Source organism: Aulonocara sp. 'chitande type north' Nkhata Bay, linkage group LG1, assembly GCF_057382095.1.
Source record: "Aulonocara sp. 'chitande type north' Nkhata Bay isolate Kocher_YH1m ecotype deep benthic linkage group LG1, A_spYH_male_GT1.1, whole genome shotgun sequence".
NCBI classification, from domain to species: Eukaryota; Metazoa; Chordata; class Actinopteri; order Cichliformes; family Cichlidae; genus Aulonocara; species Aulonocara sp. 'chitande type north' Nkhata Bay.
Genome location: NC_141344.1, coordinates 25,543,217 through 25,552,456, shown reverse-complemented (window position 1 = coordinate 25,552,456; position 9,240 = coordinate 25,543,217). Strand labels below are relative to the sequence as shown.

At 43.1% G+C, this 9,240-nt stretch overlaps 1 protein-coding gene across 2 annotated transcripts; it reads right to left on the bottom strand.

Annotated features, from left to right (window-relative positions):
* Window positions 1–4,381: 4,381 nt before the first annotated feature.
* LOC147339177 (uncharacterized) lies at window positions 4,382–8,255 on the bottom strand. Of its 2 annotated transcripts, XM_086290294.1 has the most exons (4): window positions 6,317–8,255; window positions 6,083–6,182; window positions 5,665–5,760; window positions 4,382–5,184 (listed from the first exon to the last, which is right to left on the bottom strand). In XM_086290294.1, exons 2-4 carry the CDS (start codon window positions 6,164–6,166, stop codon window positions 4,852–4,854), a joined length of 513 nt encoding a protein of 170 aa, XP_086146420.1. In that variant the 5' UTR covers window positions 6,167–6,182; window positions 6,317–8,255; the 3' UTR covers window positions 4,382–4,851. The 2 variants fall into 2 exon arrangements, with proteins under 2 accessions (XP_086146420.1, XP_086146411.1); XM_086290285.1 differs by lacking the exon at window positions 6,317–8,255 and having other exon boundaries at window positions 6,083–6,301.
* Window positions 8,256–9,240: the final 985 nt, after the last annotated feature.

The following is a 9,240-nucleotide window of genomic DNA, read 5'->3' as shown; positions in this document are numbered from 1 at the left end:
TTAGTTCACAGATTCACTTTGTCTAAGGTGTATTTCTGGGATTTCGAACAACCCAGGATTCTGATCATGAATACATAATGGGCTTGGATTTACAACATTATAAATGAAATGTGCTCTACTTGGAAGCAGCCGGCCATCCTCCCCTGTCGACGGGTTGTGTGTGAGACTTTAAATCATCAAACTGTAAATTATAAATTTTAAATTGTTATTGATCCCTTTACCCCTAGTCCTAAAGTGTATATTTTCTTACTCTTCTTATATTTATTGTTTGTTTACTTGCACTGCTGTAACTTGAGCTTCGTTGTCTCGTCTCTCTATATACTGGACTGTATGTAGCGGAGATGACAATAAAGTTTACTTTGACTTAAGCAGCGAGCAGGCGCTCACTTTTTGCGTATAGAATTTCGAAAAAACATTGGTGCAGATTATAAGTTTGTATCATAATGTCTGGTGTTTTCGTGTTTGTTGGTTTGTTTTTATTTGTTTTTATTTTTTTTTTATTTTGCGAGTTGGTTATTAGATGCTGCTCCAGCCTGCCAGAGAATCCCCCGCCGCCCCGCCCTCTCCTCCCTGTGCTGCAAGCAGCAGGCGCACCTCGCAAACGGAGGGCACCCTTACTCCCAGCAAATGGGCGATAGAAAACCGATCGGTGCCTATGCCATTCCCAATATGCGCTGGCTGACGTCGGGGCAGCATGAGTACGAGCAATGTTTTTTATTGCTCGTACTCATGCCCTGGGCAACCGCCCGTGTCGCCCGTATCAAAAACTGCTACTGGCGCCAGCAGTGTGTCCCTACTCTCAACGCTTTGATAAAGACGAGTTCCTGGAATACTATTCATCCATCCTCTTCTGCTGACCCAATTCAAGAGTTGTGGGAGGGCTGGAGCCAATCCAGGATGCCATAGGGCGAGACACCCTGGACAGATGGTTCACACCTGTGGGCAATTTAGAATCATTAATTGGCCTAACCCCACTAATTGCATGTCTTTGGACTGTGGGAGGAAGGTGGAGTACCCATAGAACCCACGTAGACACGGGGAGAACCTGCAGACTCTACAAGGTGCTGTCCAATATAATCATAATAATATAATTTAAGAAAACTAAACAAAATGTTGGATAGTTAAGAACCAGACCAAATAATGTGAAATTGTTGGTTTTATATGTTCGTATGTTTGTATTGTTGAAAAACCCAAGAGCAGACAGCACCCAAAGTTATGTTTATAAATTCCACAAACTGAATGATCCATTATTTGCTTTTCAGTTTAAAAGTGTAAATGTTTGAAAAGAGACCTTGTACACCAACAATTTCTGGTGACACGTGCATACATCCGAAACTCTTTAGACTGAAAAGAAGGAACATATTCTCTACACTTTTATAAACCGGTAATCCTGTTCCTTTCAGTCAGCCATGCACTGGATAAAAAGGCTTGAAGTCATTTGCAATTCCAGGCTTGGACAGTTCCAGGTCCATGTAGCACCTGAATAAAATTAAATAGTGTCACCACATTAGACCAAAACTTGTGAAAATATGCTTCATTCCCAGCAAGCATACAGCAGTCAACACATTTAAACAGCACAACAGCTAAAAGCATCTTTTTTTCTTCCTTCGTCCAGAAATTGCAGGGTGCACAATATTACCTCTACTTTTAATCATTTTTTTTGATATATTCATTTAAGGAAGCTAAATCAAATCTGTGTGTCGGACGTGCTAAAATAATGGTGTTTGACTCTTCAGTTTACATTGGAGACAGTTTAACTGCTTTGAAGCAGAGAAACAGAAAATTGGCCACAACAGAAAATGCATAAATTGTTACCACAAATAAAACAGGTAAGTAAAATGGTAAGACACGCAGAGGTCGGCTCAGGGTTGGATTGCCTGCGGAACTCAAGGCCAACAGAAATTCATCTTCCAGCTGATTTTCAGTGCTCTCCTTCTCCCTCCGTCTGCAATGGAAGCTGTTATTTTCCTCTTCAACATTTCTCCTTTTTACACCTTGGTCTATTTCTCAGTTGTTCAACCCCCTTCTTTTTTTAATCCCCAGACTGGACTCGACTGTATTCTCCAAGTGTCTTGTTGATAGGCTCGGAGAATGTGATTCAGCTGCGGAGACAACCGCTCATCTGTTGTCCTTCTCATATCCACTGCTAATCTCCCTCTCTCCTTTCTACTGTCGCTCCAACTCCTTCATTTCTGTGCTGACAGAAGCCCATTTTAGATGGAGTGTCCTTTTGCGTCACATACCTTTCTCATCAGCGAGAATGAGGTTTTTTTTTCCACATATCCTACAAGGCCCTCTCACCCTCAGATTTATTGTCAGTGTGGAGGCTGAAGTTGACTGCTTCCTCTCTGTGATGTATTTTCATTGATGCCCTGACACTCTAGAGTGTAGAGATGAGCTTTTGCCATCAATAAAACACACTTTTGTTGGTGTAGACGTACTAGTAGATCAGTGTGTGAGACAAGACGTGTACAGAATTGAATAAAGCGGTGCAGAGACAAAACATTACTTAAATCTGCAAACTGAATCCAGTTTAAGTACATCACACTGTCTGTTTTACGCTAAATTCCTTGCTGCACATCCATTGTTAGTCAGCCCCCTGCAGATCCTTTCTCTCTCTCTCTCCTCCACCTCCACAGCTCTTCCCCATTCTGCTTGCTTCTCTTTCTCCTGCAGCACTTTACCTCTATCTGTCATCGTCCTCTTCCTCTTTCTGCCTTCTTCCTTGTATCCAATTGAGGGCTGTGTCCTTCACCTTGCCCTCATCTAGGGAACAGATCAATAGAGGCTGAGAGAGGCCAAGCATTGCTCTTTCGGTGAGATTTTCACTTTCACGTGGATTTGGTTGCATGAGCATGCAGGAATTGAGGCACACTGATACGTTTGTCTAGCGATGTCTCAGACCTCTTAGATGAACAAATTAAAGTGTTCACATCTTTTTTTCCCTTTTTTTAAAAAAAGCACTTAAAAACATGCTCATTTTACAACATACAGTCATTTTGTTAGTGAAGTAAACTAAACTTGCCAGAATTTTCAGTCCAGAATAAAACAGAATCTATATCTAAAATATGGCTGTTTTTGCCATTGTGGTGTTTTGAAACTGGACATGTGAGTAGAGTTGTCACGATACTAAATTTCAAACATGATACTGATACCAAGGAAGTCAATTAATCTTTTAGGGTACTGATGTCATTAGTTTGGTAGAACAGGGTTGTTAATCAGTTTTGGGTGCTTTGGTGTTAATGAAGTTAAGGATGGCTCGGCATCCTTTTGTGCGCTCTGCCCGGCACCTTGGAACCTGATCACCTGCAGGAACACCTCGACCACTGACATTACTTTATATTTTTGGAGAAGTGTTTCTATTGGAACCTAAACAAAGGGTAAAAAAGACAACACAATACATCTAAATACCCAATCTAATATCTAATACATCTAAATAATTGAATTAGTGAAGAAGAACAGCATTATGAACAAGTTAAACATTAATTTTGGATTAAGTGTGGTATAAAAAAATACTGTAAGACTAAACTGAACACCGCCTGCATTTTAAACTGACCACACAGCTGGCTACAACAAAATAAGAAACACATTTGAATAAATTATTGTAAGAGCAGAATAGTTAAAGTTGATCATCTTGTCCGCGTCTGTCTGCAGCCTCTCTCTCATCCATCATTCCCACTGCTCAGCCTCAGTCTGCAGCTCTTTATCTCCTCAACTCTGCCCCTCAGGCATGAAATCCACCCTTTTCAGCTGCTCTGCTCCGCGTTTCACTCTTTATTTGCTCAGATTAGTTCTCCACACTCTGGATACTCTGCCCAGTTCAACTTTGATTCCCCTGCTGCTTAGTACAGCAACCCAACCAGTTCTCGGTGTATCTGTAATTCGCTCTGTCACAGCTCAGTATTTCGTAATTATTCATTTGTTATCTACAGTCTTGTAGCCACTGTGTTAATGCTAACAGATTACCAATGTGGCTACTAGGTAATTGCTAACAGCTAATGTTAAGATTAGCTAGATTAACGTTTATGAAAAGTGTTCAAGACTTAAGTGTTGTTGAAACGGTACACTGTAAACCCAAATCAGTTGACTGAACTTAAAACATTTGTGGAAACTGATTACCTCAAAAGTTTTAAGTACACAAACTCATCTTTTCTAAGTATGGGGTACTCAAAATTTGTATTTATTGTTATCTTAAAAATTTTAAATTATATTTTTATTTTATTAATTGAGCTTTACTTAAAAACTATATACTTTAATTTTAATATTTTTGTGTTTTTTGTAGTTTACTATTTTGATCCAACACAATGCAATTATATTACAAACTAAACGCAAATTATATGATTATTAATTAAAAGAAATTTATTATTAAATGTTTGAGTGTAGACTAGTAAAAAAAATTAGAGAAATTCATTTACTTTACATTTTGTTTATTTAACATTTTTTATGGAAATGTAAAAACATCACTTAGTGTTTTTATAAAACCACTAACATGGACATTGGCACCATAAAGTGAGCATTATAAATTCAATGTAGAACATGTATCTTTTTATAAAATCACAAAGGACAACATCAGTCCTAATTGCATCTTTCTCAAAATACATAAATTCAAAATAAAAAGTCAAATACTAATCACTTTTGTTTGAAAAAGAAATGAAAAACAATTTTATAAAATGGGTACAAATAAAGATGATCATCTTCCAAATAACCAGAGCAAAGTTAGGTAAACTGATGGAGTTAAATCCACCCAAAGTCTGTAGTAAACTTAAAGTGCTTTAAATAAAGTGCTTAAAACAAAGTGCTCAGTAACAGAGTGCATGTCCTAACAAACATTGCCTTATATTCCTTCCAGAACTACTCTTTCAGCAACAAATCATTTTTAAGAGCATGTAGGCAGGGTTTCAGAGGTTTGCCGTCAACAAGCCCCATGAAGATTTTTTGGACAAAGGTAAATGTGTGAACGAGCTTCCTGGGGTAGTCTAAATGCAGAGCATAGATCAAGCCAAACAATAAGGCAAATGCATTTGCAAATCTGGGAATATCACGCATCACCAAGTCGCCTTCCACCACAATGGCCATGCTTGAGGAAGTAAAATGGACTGGACTGGTCTGGGAAGCGCCGTCGGTAACCACTGTGAGAAGGGCAACTGGAGTGTCAATGAGGGTCGACTCATCCAATGTGTCCGCCTGGAATAGACACAGTATCAATAAGTAAGGTTGGTTTGAGAGAATGTGACAAGCAAGACCTGTAATCTAGCAAAAAATTCAGCAGTGTAGTGGGTTACTTTGTAACGGGTTAGGGTACTCTACTTTTTTGAAAAATGTACATTAACGCGTTAGCTTCTTGCATTACATAATTAGTATGTTTGTTATTTTTCTAAAAAAAAAAAAAAAAAAAAGAAGTCATTTTTTATTTTATGACTTTATCTCAAAAAGAAACTAAATCTTGACTTCAGCCTTGTTTTTGGGGCCACCTGCAGCGTAGCCGAAGTGCTGTGATACGCCTGTGCCCTGCTCCTGACCCTGTGTGTGTGTGTGAGGGTTTTCTAAAGAGAGGGTATTTTGCTTGTACAATTTGGTAGCTGCTAGGGTATTAAATTGTATTTAAAAAAATCCATGGTGTTTTATCTCACTGGCAGAATTTAAGTGATGCAAAAATACACTTACATTACATGTCTTAAAGAATTCTGGGTCCTCCTCCCGCAGGTATACAGGAAGGGCACGAAGCACTGCAGTGCGTTTCACGTTGATATCAGGCGCCTCCTAAAAAGGGAAAAGAAAAGTTCATTGAACACAAAGTTTTCAGGTGTCATTCTTTTGGGGAGAATACATGTTTATGAAACTGCATGACATGTGACTCTACATAATTTTGGAGACATTTCTTTTAAGACACAACCTTTCTGTCTCTTATGACAAAGAGTCTGTATCTTACTCATTTGACAAAAATCCTACACAGTATTTTAAAGTAACATACCAGATCAGAGCTGTAATCTGTATAAAACACAGATGTTCAAAGCAAGGAAAAATTGAGTTTTTATCAGTGAAACTTTTAATTTGTGTTAATTTTATCATTATCAATATTCACCTGAAGATCATAATGATTCAGGATGGTTCGCAGAGCCTCTGATATCTTGCCAGTCCGTGCAGCCTTCTGTCTGTATAGAGCCATAAGTCGTGGTGTGTGTCTGTCAAGTTCAGCGTAGAACTGGTCAGTGATAATTATATACTCAGCCATCATTACAGCTTTCAAAAATTTCAAAAGTACACTGTACATTTCATGACAAAATAAACACTTAGCATGGTAAAAAAAAAACCTTACAATTACTGCTGTTTACTTTGAGTGCAGTCTTGAATTCTATGGCCGATCATCCAACAGTCCAAAACATAGGTAAGAATTTCAGATGTTACAAAGTCACAGGCCATCATTCCATTTAGTCATGTGTTACAGGCATGGTCCTTTAAGGGTGAAGCCTGATGGGAAATGTATGCGGGTGTGTCTAGCGGAACTGCCTGTCGGGTGTGTGAGGGTGAGCGGAGAAGGAAAAGAAAAGTAACGGTTAACTACAGAAGAGACGAAGAGAAAGTAAATAAAAGGAATATAATAACTCCCTCGGCAGCCAAAGTTGTATCGGCGATGCCCGCTGTGAGTAAACTGTTTCAGCCCACTGTACGCGGTGTTCGTGCCTTGGAGGAGAAATAAAGGTTCGGTAAAGCAGTTTCCTACGCCTCCCTCGATCTTCTTGCTAGCGGAGTTGACCTGTATAGTAAGCTGTTGCCGGCTGCGAGTCAAGTAACTGCCAGAGGTTTCCTTACTACGGTTCGGGGCCGCGGATCTGGCGCGGTAACACTGGGGGCTCGTCCGGGATAAAACTCCGCAAAGCGCCGAGAGAGAGGGAGCGAACTTTCTTTTTCTCTTTTCCCTCGGACGACAGAGAAAATGGCGGCTCCGAGAGATGCTGAAGGGGATGGCATGGGAATGTACTTCAGTAAGAGCAGCAACCCATTTTTGCCAGAAACCCCAGAGAGTGGCACAGCTAATGTGGACCGTGCCACTTATGTAAACAATAGAATCCACAGCAGCAACCCCTTCATCACGGACATAGAGTTAACGCCAGCGGCGAGCATAGCAGCAGTCTATACGACGGAGTTTGAGGCTGCATGGCATCTCACCCCGCCACCTTCAGCTCACACCAACCCTTTCTTAACACCAATAGCGAAGCAGAATGCAGTGTGCAGTGAGTTTAAGCAGTTGCAGTGCTCAGACTGCGGAGGCCCTGCTAACACTGCATCTACACCGCTCACAGTGGGACAGCATGGCTCGCATGATCACCCACCTCGGATTGTTACATCTCGGCCATGCAGCCAGCCATTCACCGCCATGAACTGTACCTGCAGTGTCCCTAGAAAAACGCCGTTTACTGAGCCAGCGAAGCTACACATTATGCCGGGTATACCCCAACCTGCGCAGTACAGCTATGAAATGCCAGCTCAGGGCTATTTTTCCCCAACAACTCGCATGGCAATACCAGCACCAGATGGGGGGTGTGGGCTTTGCAAGCATGACCAGGGTCACAGTTCAAAACAAGCCATGCCAGGGCCACGCGGCTGTTTTCCTGGTGTAGTGCAAGACGGGGGTTTTGCAGATTGTAGTGCTGATGGACAGACGAGGGGCAAGGAGAAAATTCCCACATTACAACCAGACCATTTCGATGGGTCAGGGTCATGGAAAGACTTTCTCTATCAGTTCGAGACCTGTGCAAAGGCCAACTGCTGGACGGAGAACACCATGGCTGTCCAACTGAGATTCAGCCTGAGGGGCGCAGCTGGAGCCATAATCCACAAAAACCCCAAATCTGCTCGCTGGAGTTACCAGAGGATTGTGGAGGAGGTGGAGGCTGCCTATGGGCCGTGTTCAGAGCATGCAGCAGCCATTGGCATTGAGCTACGGCAGAGAATCCGGAAACCAGGTGAGGCCCTGCACACCCTCAGAGATGATATATACGAGAAGGTTTCCATTGTGTATGCCAACCGCTCCGAGCTGGAGCAGGACTGCATTGCTGTAGAGATCTTCACTAATGCTTTGGCAGATGCTGAAATGGTCCAGAAATTGTTGGAAGAACAACCACGCACCCTGGCAAGAGCCTATGAAATCGCCCACAGGTTCGAGACAACGAAAAGGGCCGCCAGGGCAGTCACACAGCTTATGCAGCCAGGGCCACGAGTCTCTACAGCACAGGGGACCCGAACAGCTGCATTACGGGAGAGTGTTCATATGCTAAGTTATGAACCACCGGAGAGGGCCCAAAGACCTATCCAGCGTGGGCGCCAAAGCTGGAGCACATCTAACAGGTCAAGCAGGAAGGAGGCTGTTTGCCATAACTGCTCCGGCATAGGACATCTACAGAGGAACTGCCCCTCTCCTCGCTCACCTGCCCAAAAGCCTGTAAAAGCTGCTAGAGGCCCAGCCCCTGACCCAGGCACAGTGTTCCACAACGGAGGCCAAGATGTGATGTGTGTCCAGATAGCAATACAGGGACGGGAAATACGGGCCTTGCTGGATTCTGGTGCACGGCGGAATGTGCTGCCCCTCCACTATTTTAACACCATCCCCGCAGAGTCAAGACCTCAGGTGCAGGCATCCATTGCTCAGACTCTACAAGGCATTGGTCCAGAGGGATTGGCCGTTCTGGGCGAGGTCATCCTGCCTGTACAGGTGGGGAGCGGTGTTGAAAATGTAGACTTTCTTTTGGCCGACATGGCTGAAGGCACTGAAGTTATTCTGGGGCACCCTTTCCTGCAACAATCGTGCGCTTGCTTAGACTACGGCCGCCAAGAGATAACCCTGTTTAATGAAAAGATACCATGTTCTGGCGTGGGCCCTCGACCCCAGGTGCTTGTTGTTAGGGTGGCACGCACTACGGTTTTGGAACCAGGCTGCGAGTATGTGGTCCCTGGGTTTTCCAGCTCCCACTGTGCCGCCCATAGAGACATGATGCTAAGCCCTAAAAAGGGCTTTGTGGAGAAGCACCAAGTACTGGTAGCTCACGCAGTTGTGCAACCTAGTAAACCCTCTAGCATCCCAATCAGAGTCTTTAACCCTGGGGCCGCAGCTGTCACCTTAAAGCGTGGTGCCGTGGCAGGGGTTCTTCAGCCCGTGCAGGTCCTGGAGGGGTCGGGGGGTCGCCCACCAAGGGTCCTGGCAGCCCTCGAACTTAATGGTACTCCCCCTGCTTCTGTACCAAG

Coding starts and splice junctions, on each gene's coding strand:
- LOC147339177 (XM_086290285.1), bottom strand. CDS start 6,271: ATGTACAGTGTACTTTTGAAATTTTTGAAAGCTGTAATGATGGCTGAG. Junction 5,761..6,082: donor TGAATCATTATGATCTTCAG/GTGAATATTGAT, acceptor TTCCCTTTTTAG/GAGGCGCCTGATATCAACGT. Junction 5,185..5,664: donor AATTCTTTAAGACATGTAAT/GTAAGTGTATTT, acceptor TGTCTATTCCAG/GCGGACACATTGGATGAGTC.